Here is a 16,851-nt window from a genome sequence, read left to right as displayed (position 1 = left end):
GGCAATTCATTCCAGAGAAAGGTGGAAGTTGGCCTTCTAGAAAGGGGCGGAGCCACAGTACTCCAAGTCATCGCCCCAGATGGGAGGTGATGTGGCAATTGCGGATTGGAGGAAGAGCGATTGCACTCGCTAGCCAATGGGGTGTGGCTGAAGGTACAAAAGGAGATGTGGCCGAGCGACCTGCTCCTTTGTTATGGTTGCGAGAGAATCGCTGAAGGACCGTAAAAGGTACCATGAGTGTTTTGTGTTTGTTTGCCCATCTAATTGCACTTGTTTTTCATTATTAGATGGCTAACACGTTCCGGGAGCTGTAACTTAAGACCAGCATTAACCCGGACAGTGCTGTACTATTGTACACAAATAAATTGTATTTCACCACTTACACGTTAGCACTCACTCTGGACTTGTGATCGCATTTGTGTGCTGTGTGTGTTTATACCGTGTGTATTATTTCGGGACTGTACCCCATGGTTTAAACTGTGCAATACACATTGATGTGTATTGCCAGGGATTATTATTTAACGGTTGCCGAAACAACCTGGATTAAAACAGATTAAAGAATTGTTTGGACTGTGAGCTTTGTTGTTTGTCATCTGTTTACCCATTGCATCACCTCTACACCTGCGCACTGCAAACCACTTTATATGTAACTTCCTGTCCTTTGTAGATACTCATGATAGTTGCTATTTAAGGATTGTGTACAATGAATTGCATTTCATTGCTAAAGTGTAAAGGATGAAAAAACATCTTTCTGTGCTTTGCAAAGAGCTTCATTTTTCATGTATTTATTTATTGGAAAGGGCTGTATTTATTAATTGTAGTAGATTCTGTATTTTTTTTATAACCTTGTTTATAAAGCACTATCAATTTTATGAGTCAAATGTTAATAATTTGAAACAGTAAATAAAGGGTGCCACATAAAAGAAAAACTGAATGAAGAGGTCTCTAAGCCCCTCATAATGTATGCTTATTTTTTCCAGTTTGGTCAAAGAGATTGCCAGGGCTACTTCCAGCAGATCTCAATTGTTAATAAAGAATTGTTTGGTACGATGGCCTTAGTTATAGTAGCAAGTTTCGGGAGGTTACGTCAAAAATATGATTTTCACTGCTGAAGTCTCCTGAACATAAGGTATGGCTTTCAGACAAGTTTCCATGCAATAACCTTAGTTTTTGGTCAATTTGCACATATTTTTAACATGAGAAAAATGCAGCAAAAACAAAGCGAACGACACAAGCCAAGGTAATATAAAAGTTAATCATTAAACAGTTTTAGATACTGTGATGTATTTTTTTTTTTAAATCTGTGATCTTTATATATATAATAGATGGGCTTCAGTAAGTTAGCTTCGAACCAGGAGATCCCCGGTTCAAATCCCACCTCAGCCACTGACTCATTGTGTGACCCTAAGCAAGTCACTTAACCTCCTTGTGCTCTGTCTTTTGGGTGAGACGTAATTGTATGTGACTCTGCAGCTGATGCATAGTTCACACACCCTAGTCTCTGTAAGTCGCCTTGGATAAAGGCGTCTGCTAAATAAACAAATGATAATCCTGAGATGGAATTATTTTCCTATAACTCACTGAAACCCATCTATTATTTTTTTTTATAATACATGGATATTAGTATCTGTAATAAAAAAGACAATAAAAGGGCGTTAAGGTATAAATTGAAAGTGAATTTAATGAATAATAATAATGTAAATTAAGTTAATTTTAAAGAATCTTAAATATAATTTTCTTTTTGATAATTCAGTAACAGTGAATTAAACTGGGTAGATAATGAATTGCAAAAAAGTGCTTCAATGGGGTATGCTTTTTATTTTATTTTTTAGTCGCTGTCAGAGTCGAAGATTATTTGTCTCGTTCGCTTGATTGGTGCTGCCGTTGGTGAAGGATGATTGTAAATCTTCACAGAGACAGACATGTTAAAAGTGCCTAAAAACCACAAATTGTGGATGTTGTCGAGTGATTGAAAACGAGACATTTTGTGTTTGAAAGCAGGGTATGTAGTCAGAGACCTGAGTAGCAGTGGGCGGAACTAACTGAGAGCTAGCAGCCCTATAGTCGAGCAGTGGAAAGCTCCCAAGTTTGTTTAAGCTTACACCATGTTGTCTTGAGTCTCCTTGGAAGATATAAGCTATGAGGATTCTTGCTAAAATGTCCATTAACAAACATAATTTGGTTAACAAAAGTGATTCTTTTTTTGAATACTGTATCTTTTTGTGCTACTGTTTAACAGAGCTTGAAGATGTTGTTTTCTGTGTACATGTAGTTTCTACTGCTGCAAGTGCTGTAGTGGCAGGAGTACAGTAGCCAACCTAACTTTGTTTAAACAGTGTAACTATCTTTATTTCTTTAACAAGGAAAGTGTAAACCACCACCAATCACTTTATAGTGCAGCAGTGTGGAGTAGTGGTTAGGGCTCTGGACTCTTGACCGGAGGGTTGTGGGTTCAATCCCCAGTGGGGGACACTGCTGTTGTACCCTTGAGCAAGGTACTTTACCTAGATTGCTCCAGTAAAAACCCAACTGTATAAATGGGTAATTGTATGTAAAAAATAATGTGATATCTGTATAATGTGATATGTTGTAACAACTGTAAGTCGCCCTGGATAAGGGCGTCTGCTAAGAAATAAATAATAATAATAATAATAATAATAATAATAATAGTGCAAGATTGACCATCACAGTGGGGGTACTGTAGCTTTAAAGACCCTTCTATTGATCCAACACTTAAGCTTCTCTACATAATGCCTGTTGTCAGACACAGAACTATTTTGTCACAGTCGAAATCTTTTATTATTATTGTTTTTGTCCAAAATAACAGACCATATTTCTGTGTTGAAATAAAAGCTTAATGGGAAGGATTGGAGAAGGTTGAGGTGGAAGGTTAAAAGCATACTGCTATGGCCAAAAGTTTTGCATCACCCTATGGAATTAACAATAATGTCGAATGAAACTTGCTGAATAATTAGGGTGACCAGATTTTCAAAGCTCAACACCAGGACACATTGTTAAATAATTGATAAGTCTAATTAAACCTGTTAAATATAGGCTATTTAATGGTTATTTAAATAGCCACTCTCTCACTCTTTAAACAGCTAGCTAATTTCAGTACATTCCCGGGTGTATAATTTGTGGCTAATTAGTCATATTGTGTTATATATGTATTGCTACTTTTCTTATTGTTTTTATAATAATAATAATAATAATAATAATAATAATAATAATAATAATAATTCATTCTGTAGATCGTCATTAAAAATACATTTACATTTTGGCATTTCTCTTTCTTTCTTTTTTTACTCACTGTGTCAAGATGTCTCTATTTATAGGCATTGATGTGGTTTAACCTAGTGGAATCCGATGCTTTCAACCTCTCGCTGCTCTGCCTAGATCTGTCTGTGCTAAATACCACCAGAACTAAACAGCTATGAAATGTATTGCACATAATTGCAGATTCATATTGAATATAAACTAAATGAAAACACATGGTGCACTGAGGAATACACACCTATGTCTGCGTTAATCACTTTATAAAAATAATGTTCTTGATTACCCTAGTACCTTTTTTATTTTGTTTTCACTGCAGGTGCCTTATACTAAGTTATATAAAAAGCAAGTGTTTCCGTTATTGTGATCAAAGGTAGGGGAGACCGGGGTTGGTTGTCACACGTTTTACTCTTTATTATTTTCCTCAATCTGGTGACATTCTGCAAGGTTCTGTTCCTCGTTATATTGAAGAATAACTCTTCAACTACAAATTGATGTTTTTTTTTTTATTTCAGCATAACTTTATTCCAAATATGATATTTAGATGGTTGAAAATGCGCCGGTCACCTGTGACAACCTGCCCCATACTGGGGTTGGTTGTCACACGATATGGGGCTGGTTGTCACAAAGTATGTTCTTGGTTTTACAGTACGACAATAATGCAACTTTTTTTTTTTTTAATAACATAAAGTTTCTACTGTGTACAATGACAGAAAAAGTTGTATTTTTACTTTTTATGTGAACATAAAAAATATAGACCTATATATATATATTTTAAATGTTGACCCATGCTACAAAATAATACCACAGCCTCCACAGAACCGGAGATCAAACAGTAAATAACTTAAATAAGCATTATACGGTGACATATCCCACATGTTGGTGTAAAAAAAGTAGAAAGAAAAAATATGACTTCTTCCTTTAGGATTTACATGTGACAACCAACCCCCAAAACTATGTGACAACCTCCCCCAACCCGACTTTACATGACAATTGAATTCTCTCAGTACTACTGGGAGAACCTACTGGTTTTGTTTTTACACCAAAAGATAGCCAGTATCTGGTTCTATTAACATGGCCATCAGTCCAAACAATCTCTAATACTACTAAGAGTTATAACATAAATAACAAGATATACATTTTTTACTTTGGGTATGAAAAAAATGAAGTATGTGCTAACCTTTATGTTAGATGGAATTGACCTCAGATTACAAGATGGCTGAGTTCCAGACAATAGAACACACATTTCAGTGTCAGTATCACCTGCCTGCACCATCTAGTGTCATAGTTATGAGCACTGTGACAACCAACCCGTGTGACAACCAACCCTGGTCTCCCCTATATGGAGTGTGTCGCGCTACAGACAGTGGCTAAAAACCGGGACTTTTGTTTTATAAAGTGGTACATAGTCACAATGTGGTACGCTACCAAAATGTGACCCCTGTAATGTTAGAAAGTGGTATGCTGTGAGAGTTTGGTACAGGTGAAGAAGTAAAAAAAAAACCAATGTATTGCAAATGATAAATATTGTAATACTATTTTCTTAATGGTGGAAAATTATGATAAATTCAATTTTAAAAAATGTAAAAGAACAAAAACAGCATAACGTATGAGATTAGAATGGGCACTTCCCTGCTTTCTTAGTGGAAGTTGCTTAGGCATGCGTGAGGTGCCACTTTTTACAGCGTACCTAAAAATAATACTACACCGGGACCTTTGATGGAAAACCGGGATTGTCCTGGCTAAAGCGGGACGTTGGGTCACCCTTTGAATAATGTTACGTTAAACTATTGAATTATATACCGCTTTGTGGTTTTCTAAACAAAAAACTTACAAAAATGAAAAATGTGACATTTAAAAATCTAACATAACACACTGTACTTGACTTCCGGTAGACATCTGCAATATCATTTTGTAGTTTCTTTGATTCTATGATGTTAAATAAAATATCTAAATTATGTTCATAAAATTCTAGATGATGCAAAACATTTGGTCATAGCTGTGCATCTATTTTAAGATTAAGTAATTATTTATCTGTTATTGCAAGATATTTTATCTTGTAAAATTTTGGAAAAAAGAAATTGCATTTTATAGCTATTTTGACTTGGGTATATATATATATATATATATATATATATATATATATATATATATATATATATACACACACACACACACACACACACACACACACACACACAATGAAAATAAAATAAAATAAATTATTGTTTCCAATTAACAATCTCTGGAGAATATGCCAACAAGTGAGTAGATACAAAATGTTTATTAACTAAACTCACTGGGGTGTACATGCTTTATCTAAGAGGGGGGGGCGCAGATACAATATGCAATATGTGCCTAAAAAAGCAAATCATTGTCATGTTATTTGAATATGCTGTTAATATGATTAATAAACAAAGGGATGGCCATATCAAAACTACTATAAGACTTTTGAAACAGAACATCTATTGTAGCTTATTTTTTTAGTAATTGATTGACAGGAGTCTCCGTGGTATAGTATATCCTCAAACAGTTTCCTTTCCATTCAAGGATGGCAGCTTATGATAATTGCAAAAACACCCATGGTTGATCAGTTTCAGCATAAGAAAGCAAACTAGAAAGGCAAGGCTGCGTGCTAACTGATTCTGTTTCATCATTATGTCGTAGGTATACACTTTATATACAATTTAATGCTGGTGCTCATGCACTTAAAAGTGGTATAAAAGTTGGAGAATGGCTTTGGGGTACAGTGAAGAAGGTTTTTTTTTTTCGGGTATCTTTTTTTATACGTCTAGTAGTGCAGCAAGTGACGCAGGTGCGCCACGAAAGTTAGCGGATTGAAGAGCAGCTCCATTCATACTAGGGCCTCGGCAGCAGCAAGAGATGAAGGGTAATATTTTGGCGATGGAGATTAAAGCAGGGTTTTTTGTCATCTGTGCGAGACAAGCTATTCATCCATCCAGATCACAGCGAAAAAAAGGCTGGTCCCAGAAATTAGCAGTTTCAGCTCAGCAGCAAAGTCGCCAGGCTGTGAAGGCAGAGAGAAATTGACTAATTAGCAATGCGCACTAAAACTTGACGGTTCCCTCCATAAGAACGAGGGAGACTCGCTTTTTTTTTCTCTCTCTCTCCCTCTCTCTCTCTTTTCTTTCTTCCAAAGATGTTTGAAATCGCAGTCATTTACGCTCGACAGTTTTTACAATAGCCTTGAGCCATAATCTTGCGAGTCTCTCCAGCATCCATCCCCCTGCATGGTCTCTCTCCACTGGCCATGCACGACCGTTTCTCTCCCCAACCGTGGATTTCCTATTACTCTCGTTACGACTCACTGAGCCCCAGGCCCAAGGATAATGATGTGTTGTTTCTTGGTAGCATAATTTGTCACACGTACATTTTTTCTTCTTCTTCTTCTCTTGCAGAAAGCTCTGCTCTCTCTCTCTCTCTCACACACACACACTTCTTGCTAATTCAGGAGAGCAAATGATCAACGACAAAAAATACAATGTAAAAGAGTGACTGCAGGAGTTGGATTCCAGGATAATTTTGGAGAATCGACCAGAGTCCAAAAAGCAGAGGATTCTTTCTTTAAAAAAAGAAAAGATAAAAAAGAAAGAAAAGTGAAAATCTTGAGGACGTGAAGCTTACTTTTTTGCCAAGCTGGTGTGCAGGTAAGTTTTGGCCTGCATTTCTTTATACTCACATTGTTCAATTCAATTGCGACAAGCGCCTTTAGCAAATAAACCAGATGGCACCTACTGTCACATTTAAATTAAAAATTTAAATTCTCGTATAGATCAATGCTTAGGCTAAGCGTGCCGATCGGAAAGCGCTCCATTTACCCCTGCAAAGTTAATTACAGAATGAACTGTATTTGTTTGTCTGCTTACAAGATCTCGACTATAGCAGATCAGGTTAACCCTAACTTGAATTTCTTGCATTTAGCAAGTCATTAGTAACAGACAAAGCGCTATGCCTTACTCGGGGCAAGTGTTTTGCATTTTTGTGTGAGGTGTTTGTTTGTGCTTTGTGTTTATGCTGAGTGCAATAAGGTTCGTTTAAATGGAAGAGGCTACCTGAATATCAAACAGCACTATACCTTTACGGAAATATTTATTTTTAGCATTAACAACTTCAGTTACGTTAAGGGGCTGCAGTATCCCTTGTCAGTTTTTCCAAGCCGTAGACAAGATTTTTTATTCAGAATATATACATTTGTTTTAAAGAAACATTTTGAATCTTAAACGGAAAACTCTCTAGATAGATGTACATGTATAAAAACTATCCGTTATTATTTTCTCTTTACTAGATCATTACAAAAAAAAAAAAAAAGATTGATGAATGCATTCTTCTGGCGACCCTTCCACACTTTTAATTTTATATTTAACAGGTCTGAGTACTTGAAGCTTATTGATGTTATTAAAAACGTGAATTAGAACATGTCCCTGCTTCTCATTTTAAACTAACATACTATTTTATAGGGTAACTAAAATTATTTTGAGAAGAACAAAAAAAATAAAAATACATATCCCAAAACTTTACTAGATATCAATGAGTGTTTTGAGTTGCATAGGTTGTGCAGTGATTGTGGTGTTGTTGGTGTGGTAGTTGTATAGTAGATTTTTCATGGCTGGGAATTAAATGTGCTGTACATTATCTTGTTTATTCGGTAGAGTTTACTGCCAGATAGCCATGTCCAGATCTGGTGATAGAACATCCACCTTTGACCCGACTCACAGTGACACCCTGCTGCACGGTCTCAATCTGCTCTGGAGGAAGCAGCTTTTCTGTGATGTGACTCTCACTGCCCAGGGACAGCAATTCCACTGCCACAAAGCAGTGCTGGCATCCTGCTCTCAGTACTTCAGGTCTCTCTTTTCTAGTCACCCCATCAGCAAAGAGGGCAATGCCAATAAAGACCAGGGGAGTGGTGGGACCCCATCGTCCTCCCCAGATGAGAAGCTCATAGCCAGCCCCAGATCCATCAACAACCTGGTCCTGCAGGGCTGCTCTTCCATTGGTCTCCGGCTGGTCTTGGAGTACCTGTACACGGCCAACGTGACTCTGTCCCTGGACACTGTGGAGGAGGTCCTGTCTGTCAGCAAGATCCTTAATATCCCCCAGATTACCAAGCTCTCCGTGCAGTTCCTCAACGACCAGATCTCGGTACAGAACTACAAGCAGATCTGCAAGATAGCCGCCCTCCACGGGCTGGATGAAACCAAAAAACTTGCCAACAAGTACCTGGTGGAGGACGTTCTCCTGATGAACTTTGCGGAGATGTGCTCCATGCTGGACACCCTGCCTCCTCCGGTGGAGTCCGAGCTGGCCCTCTTCCAGATGTCTGTCCTCTGGCTGGAGCATGACCGGGAGACCCGCATGCAGTACGCCCCCGACCTGATGAAGAGGCTCCGCTTCGCCCTGATCCCGGCTCCAGAGCTTGTGGAAAGGGTGCAGTCGGTGGACTTCATGAGATCAGACCCGGTCTGCCAGAAGCTGCTCCTGGATGCTATGAACTACCACTTGATGCCTTTCAGGCAGCACTGCAGACAGAGCATGGCCAGCAGGTAAGACACATTGATTATTTGTTTTTTTACTGGCAAACCCATACTCGAATATTTGCCTCAGTGCATTTTAGGCTTTGTGCTAAAACAACACCAAAGTGGGTAAATAGGGAATGTTGGCTAAGACTAAAGTTGCAGTGTCCGATACTTAAAAAAAAAATTAAATAGTTCCGAACATTGTTACCATAGTGAAAATAGTAGTCCGTCTTTTTTCACACAACCGTGTGAAAATGTCCCTGTCTTCCTTCCTGAGCTGTAATGCGGCCCATAGACATCATTCATAACCTCCTCCTCCTACTAGTAGTAGTAGCAACCCAATACAGGCTTGTCTCACACATTCATTTAGCGACAAACAGTTTCAAGGGAAGCTAAGCTAAAGGGAAAAACAAAGAAAACAGACTCCAAAGAATCATTTTTTAAATTAGAACACTGCAGGTTTAAAATATGTATAATCTGTAATCTTAAAGGATTGGAATATTGATGAAGACTTCTTTATAGTGAGCCGGCATACAGTGAAGCAATATTGGTGATGAATTGCTAAATCATATTTTTTATTTTCATTAAGAGCAAGATGTCTTTTTGCTTATTTGGGAGGGGCTTTCCAAATAGTATCATGTACAATATTTCAGACCAGGCAAACAATAAGACTATTTAACCAAATGGAAAGGTGTAAGAAGATGCAGCCATACAATTGGTTAGAGGAGAAATTGTTCAAAAAGTTGATAGCATTAAACGGAAATGTATTTGGATGAATATCTCTACACTTGTTGATGTTTATAAGGTTATGCATGCAATCTCCAACAGAACAAGGAAGAACAATGATTTGTGAGCTTCCTTAGAAACAATACACTCCATTCATATGTGGAATTGATGTGAACAAAAACATGGTCCACAGGTGAACCACATGTACTCTAGTTGATGTGGTTTAGATGTGATTCATAGGCATTAGTATTGTGATCTGTACTGTGTGTGTATAGTTCAGGGTTACACAAGTTTCTGTCTTGTTACTAATAAATTATAACTTGTGACTAGAAATAGTTTAAAGACTATAGAAAGTTATATACTTTAGACTGCATTTTGAATTTAATGCCAGGTTGCAAGAGCCGGCGCTTCCCATATGGAATAGGTAGTCTAGAATTCTGCACCACAGACTAAGAGAAGCAAAGGGCAGACATGGTACAGCGGGGAAAAAAAGGATGAATAAAAAGTGAAAAAAATGTGACATTGATGACAACTCATGGAGGTGTCTGCTGTGAGGAGATGTCTATTGTGGCAGAGTGCCTAAGGGAAGGAATGTATTACGGTAATTACATGCAACACCAAGGACACCTAATGGAAACAACCACTCTACCTCAAAAATGGGCTACATCAAAAAACACCCAAAAGAGGAGCAGTGCCATCCGGTGAAGTATAAGGGTATTAAATATAAGGGTCAATTCTGAGATAATGGGACTGGATAGTGGGTTCTTATGAACTGTAGTAGTGGTCTGTTTCCCTTTTCACCTGAGCTAAACACAGTAAGTTCCATACAGATTTTATACACAGGTGAGCGTTTTGGACCATCCAGGTTTGGATAGGTTAATATATTCAAGCATTTGTATATTCAATCCTTTTATTGCTTAGAGTTGGGAAATGGTTACCCAGTAATTAGCAGTGACTGCTTTCAAGAAAAGGTTGAGCACAGTGGTGACAATGCAATGTGTTGCAGTTTGCTCTGCTAATCCACGTAATGCCTTCCCCGAGGTCTGTTATTTAATATGATGTATTGTTAGTGTAATACCATTAGCTGGTGATGTGTGTGTGTGTGTGTGGGGGGGGGGTATACTTGAAATGATTGCATTGCTAAAAGACTGGTAAAGTGGCTAGCAAAAATTATGAATGTACCAATCAGGTTCTTATGCCCCTTTGAATCAACTCTGAAAAGTATTTTTTTTACTTCATGCAGGTGCTAGTTGTTGTCAAACTCTTGAAATATACCACCTTAGGCCCTGTATGTCAATGAAAATGTCATTGGAGACACACCTAGGTTGCGTCAGAGTTTAGTGAGTTTCTCAACCCAGCCAAGTAATGTCAAATTCCCTCAAATGATCACCAAAGCCAGGTATTTATTTATTTATTTATTTATTTATTTATTTATTTATTTTACAATTTTCAGGCTTTTTGTAGATGGCCAAAATGTGTTTTTATCTGCGTATCTCTGTGTTTATCTTGGCTTTATTTTTTATTATTATTATTATTATTATTTTTTTTTGTTTGGTATATGGCCCTCAATCTGAATTGCCTCATTATTTCTGGTTTTGCCCAAAAGTACTCTAAGCTTTTCTGTATATAACTGCTCAAATCAAAATGGTCATATTTTGCCCGTAAATAACATTGCTTTTTCACAACAAAATACAAACTGTTTTTTTTTAGATCTCAAAGGTAAGAAACACAGAGCACACACGCACGCACACACACACACACACACACACGTGTTTGCATTCCTATATTTGTGGGGACTTCTCATTATCTCTCGCTATATTTATATTTACTATTTCTAGCTCCAGTCAGACAAAACTCCACACAGGGTCAAAGACGACAACAAACCCCCAAAGACGCATACAGTAAATACAATTAGTCAGGTTACTTCAATTTAAAAGTCGATGATAGACAAGGGGTTTATATTTCATACCCCTTATCGCAGTAATAAGCAAAAGCTGATGTTTCATGATGTTTCAGTAAATAACCTCTCCAAAAGATATGGTAGTCTTTCGTCAAAAATAAACACAAGAAACAAATGACCCTATGTATCCTGAATTAAAGAAAGGCATCCTAAACCACTTCTATCAACAGAGATAAAATATTGTGATATTAAACGTATGGTACTGTGTCTTTGAAAACGCAGGCAAACATAAACTACAAAAATGGTGTCGCAGCTTATCCAATAGGTGCTCGCATGTGACGCATTGCTCAGGTCCGTTCAGGGTCATTAGTGATTCCATGCATATTAATGGTTGCGCAGTGGAGCAGAGTTGCAGCCTACATGCACAGTGGGGTACTGAATTTGGCTGCAGGGGTATTTAGAAAAATGACTCACACTGCAATTTGTGTGTATCTTTGTAGACCTCTGCAGCTTTTTAGTGAATCAGGTCTAATGTCATTGCTTTAATAGCAGGACCATGGTATACTGGTGAGTCACCTGTCTGCTAGAAAACAGCTCCACTTGGATCATTTAACTTGCTTAATATGCATTCATGGGTAAAAAAAAACATGTTACATTTACTGCTAACTTTACCGTTTAGGGGTACATGCGTGTGCGTGAATGTGTCAATCAGGGTTTGTAAAACAAATGCACAGAACAAAACTACAAATATTCAGTTAAATTTTTAAAACTGTGCATCAAAATATAGACCTTTTATGGTATTTGGCCAAAGTCACTTTATACTGTTTTTCGCAACATGAAGTGACACCCAAAGGCCAAGCGTTGTAGGATCAGTTCCTGTGAATGGTATTTTTTCATGGTACACAGATCCACTTACTGGGCACATGCCAAAGTCATATAAAAATGTCCCTAGTTTCAACTCTCCCAGTAGTAGATTATTTTAGGTGTTTTAAGAGGAACTTTCTACATGTATTTGGTGTACGTTAGTGATAGTGTCTTTAGATCAGAACCCTGTCTTCCAAAAATTATTTGATAGTGGTTTAACCTTTAAACCTTTGAAGCTTTATGCATGGACCACAGACCTTAGTTTGCTTAGTTTGTAAGAACTAAAGTATCTGAGATCAGTCTGTTATTTATTCTACTTTTAATCAGCACTAGGAAGAACTCCCACTAGGTTTACTGACCTGAGGGCATTCAGTGCAATCCATTTTTTCCACTGAAAATGCCTCCCTGTTCTCCTCATTTCTGCCACATGACCTCAGCTGTTAACTTTTCCAGATTTCATAGTTTTTCAAACACCCAATGACATTGTTTTATATCTGCTAGTCAAGTAAAATGGAAGGAAGCATCAGTTGGGAAAGATAATACAGATTATGTGTGCTGGAAGAGAAGTACATTTCAATAAGAAAATACAGGGATTCAACAGAAGAATATGCTGTAAATATGTGTGATATTACCTGCATGTTTTTTTGTAAATAAGCTCACAGGAAGGATTCATTTGTTACTCAGCTGGCATCCCATTACTGATGTTTCACACGTAACAGAAGTGATGACTCTGTGGGTCATTGTGAATACTTTGCTGCAAATTTCCACCTCTCACCTCCCGAAGAGATGGTAATAGCGATGGCCATGTCCAGAACAACTGAAACACCTTGAAGACTTGTCACATTGAATACTGACTGTGATGGGAACTCCTATGTCCGACTGACAGTGATGTTGTTACATTAGATATTTTACTGTATGTAATCATTAGAGCATCAAAATGGGTAGTGGGAGGAGAGCGCTTGGCTTCTGGAATGCGACTACCACCAATTCGAGCATACATGGATGACATGAGAACCATGACTACAACAGTAGCCTGCACTAATCGGTTATTGGGCAAATTAACCAATAACATTGAATGGGCACGAATGCAATTCAAGCCCACTAAATCAAGGAGCATCTCTGTAATTAAAGGTAAAGTAGTAGATATAACGTTCTTCATTAATGGTGAGGCAATACCAACAGTGAAGAGTCTGGGGAGATGGTACGACGGGGATCTAAAGGATACAGTTTGTGTGGGAGAAGTTAGACAACAAGCAGTGGAAGGGTTGAAGAGCATAGACAGCAGTGCTTTACCAGGCAAACTAAAACTCTGGTGCTTTCAGTGTGGTCTACTGCCAAGGCTGCTGTGACCACTGACTGTGTACGAGGTTTCTTTGACAACAGTAGAGAAGCTGGAAGCTTAATCAGTTCATACATCAGGAAATGGTTGGGAGTTCCACGCTGCCTCAGCAGAGTGGGACTTTATGGTAAAGGAATACTGCAGCTACCAGTCTCCGCTCTAACCGAGGAGTTTAAGTGCACCAAGGTCCGACTGGAAATTATATTAGTAGAGTCATGCGTAAGGGAGGCAGCACCTGTGTTGAAAACTGGAAGAAAGTGTGCGGCAAATAAAGCTGTGGAAGATGCAAAGGCTGCCCTTCGAAATGGTGATATCATGGGGCAAGTTCAGCATGGAAGAGGGGGCCTTGGTCTTAGTTCAGCTCCTCCTACATGGCACAAGGCAGCCCCAGCTCAATGGAAGAAGCTGGTAGTCAATGAGGTGCAGGAGGAGAGGATGAGGTGTATAAAGGCCATTTCCCAGGCCAAGCAGGGAGAATGGATGGGATGGGAGAGTGTGGAACAACGCAAGATTGGCTGGCAAGACCTATGGTCAATGGAACAGAGCAGTTTCCTCATTAGGTCAACATATGATGTTCTCCCATCACCACAGAACATAAACCTCTGGGTAGGAGAGGATCCCTCATGTCCTTTGTGTTCATCACCTGCAACATTAAGGCACATTTTGACAGGATGTAAAGTGGCTCTTAGCCAAGGACGGTTTACTTGGCGCCATGACCAGGTGCTGCGATGTTTGGCCTTAGCATTGGAAGACAAGCGTAACATGACCAATAAGTTGCCACCTGTTCCATCAAAACATTACACACAAAAGACAACATTCCTCCGCCCAGGAGAGCAACCACCAAGAAAAGGTGTTAAAACCAATCCTCGCCCAGGACAACTGGAAGCTGCTAGAGACTGGAAAATGTTGGCAGATGTTGGTCAATGGCTTATTTTTCCACCTGAGATTGCCACCACTAACCTTCGACCAGATATTGTCTTGTGGTCTGGATCAGCACACCTTGTTCACCTGGTTAGAGTTAATAGTGCCATGGGAGGATGCTGTAGATGAGGCGTATGAGAGGAAGAAACTGTGGTATGCTCAACTAGCCACTGAAGCGGAACAGCGAGGATGGAGAGTCCGGGTTTACCCAGTGGAGGTGGGTTGTTGAGGATTTGTGGCACACTCTACAAACCGGTTTCTCAGAGACGTCGGATTCAGTGGCCAAGAGTTGCGTCGCACAGTGAATAACTTATCTGAAGCAGCAGAGAGGAGCAGCAACTGGCTGTGGTTGAGACGGAAAGATTCTGACTGGGGATCTCAAGCACAATAGAAAGGAAAGCTGATGTACAGGTAAGTAAGCTGGGCTGAGTTGAGTGGTGGATGGAGGGGGGTGATGCTGGGACGCCAGAATCACCGTCGAGCCATCTTGAGGTGTCATGGGCTAGTCGACGAAACACTGAGGATGGAAGGTGCCCACTTGAAGACCCCAGAGATGTACCCTACTTAGCTCAATCCAGACGGTTGTCATGCTGATGCGCTGGGGAGACTGCATTGTGGTTGATCCCCGGAGCCAGCATCGCAGCAGTTGTGTGTGCTGATGCGCTAGGGAGGCAATAAGCTGATCCCTGGAGCCAGCATTACACTTCAGCCATCAACACCAGACAGAAGGATATCTACATCATCATATTGGAGGAAAGGCAAATGGATGGAGACACATATGGATCACATTAGTTTACTGTAAAGCTACGTCTTAGCTAGTGCTTATCTTGGCGAGAGCCGAGTTCAAATCAGCATGAAGTTTTAACATCTACTCTTGTGTAATGGAAATCTTAAACCAAACTATTGTTCTTTAAATATGAAACATATATGTGACACATTGTATGCAGATCTGCTTTGGGTTAAGCTGTAAGGCCTGTGTAACAGCGAGTCACATACAATACCAGGTTTACTAGTTTACAAAATATTACATCATTTCAACAGTATATAATATACATTTTTTGTAGGAGCTAAGGCTGTTCTAAGATTAGTTGTTAATGTAATGAATCCCAAAGGAATGAGATAAAATAAGGCTTTATTTCCCTTAGGTCTGAAAATTATGTAAAACAATTTGTAAACTGCAAAAAAAGGTAACTCACACATAAAAAATGTACAATAAGTATAAATATTTGTTAGGAAAATTAAAACAAACAATTAGATTATAAGTCTGTAAACCTGTCCGTTCAGAAGATAGATTTATTTTTGTTTTCAAACATGTTAGCCCTCACTTCAAAAATAAATTAATGCTGACATTTTGGTATTGAATCTGCATTTCCCATCTGGTATTGATGAGAATGCAGAAATCTGTGAGTTGAGGGTTTTTCAAGAGCAAAATAATAATAAAAAATCTCAGCAACTGGACATTTGGTCACCTAGGGGACTGGTATGGGTGTTTTCTGTTTATTTTTAAACAAAAAATATTAATAATATTGCCTGAGATCAGTGTGTATTGGATATTGGTGCATAAAGTATTGGCACAAGTGCATCAATCTAGAATGTATGGCTGTGGGGAATTTGTTGCCCGTTTTATACTGATTATATTCACTAAATCATCACTGTTCTATAAACACATTCAGCTCTGTTCCCCTAGTAATGTCCTGCCCACTCATTCTGCATTGGAAGTACATTCATGATATTTGGGGTACCACTATACCGCTTGGACAGAGTTCTCATTAAAATCTTTAGCATACAGTACAGTACAGCGATTGAAGATGGAACAATTATTTATTCTGGTATATTTAGCGAGCAAGGGCTCTGAATTGGGTTAAACAGACAAGGGTTGAGAGAAAAAAAAATATTACTTTGGAACATATGAATCTATCCAGCGGGTGCACAGTTTGTAGCACAGGGACACCTGGATTAAATAAACAAATGTATTGAAGTTTACCAAGTGACTACTGAATGCATATTGAATTGCAGGGCAAAATTCAGCTTCTCATGATTTCAAGATATTTGACAGTGAAACCCATGGGGTGAATGATGGTGACTTGTACTGAAGTACTTTCTTTATGAAAAAACAGAGATACTAGGTGTTTTATAGACTGCCATGCACTGAGTTTGATTATCATAACCTTGGCCCACAAAGGGTCCTTTATTAATTATCTAAACATTTATGTATGCTGATCCCCTGCTGCTTAGATCAACCGAACAGACTCCACTGTGTTTCGTAATTTCTTTAGACCTGATTAATCATA

General features: G+C 38.7%; 1 protein-coding gene across 1 annotated transcript in view; it reads left to right on the top strand.

Moving 5' to 3' along the window:
- Positions 1-5,826: 5,826 nt before the first annotated feature.
- Positions 5,827-16,851, top strand: part of LOC117400727 (kelch-like protein 14) — a 33,961-nt gene continuing 22,936 nt past the window's right edge. Inside the window, exons 1-2 of the mRNA XM_034001026.3 lie at positions 5,827-6,941; positions 7,944-8,837. Coding sequence (XP_033856917.1) covers positions 7,963-8,837 — 875 coding nt within the window. The 5' untranslated portion in view covers positions 5,827-6,941; positions 7,944-7,962. The remainder of the gene's footprint in view (positions 6,942-7,943; positions 8,838-16,851) is intronic.

The sequence above is a fragment of the Acipenser ruthenus genome, chromosome 4, assembly GCF_902713425.1.
Source record: "Acipenser ruthenus chromosome 4, fAciRut3.2 maternal haplotype, whole genome shotgun sequence".
Classification (NCBI taxonomy): domain Eukaryota; kingdom Metazoa; phylum Chordata; class Actinopteri; order Acipenseriformes; family Acipenseridae; genus Acipenser; species Acipenser ruthenus.
This window is presented reverse-complemented; position numbering and strand designations above follow the sequence as displayed.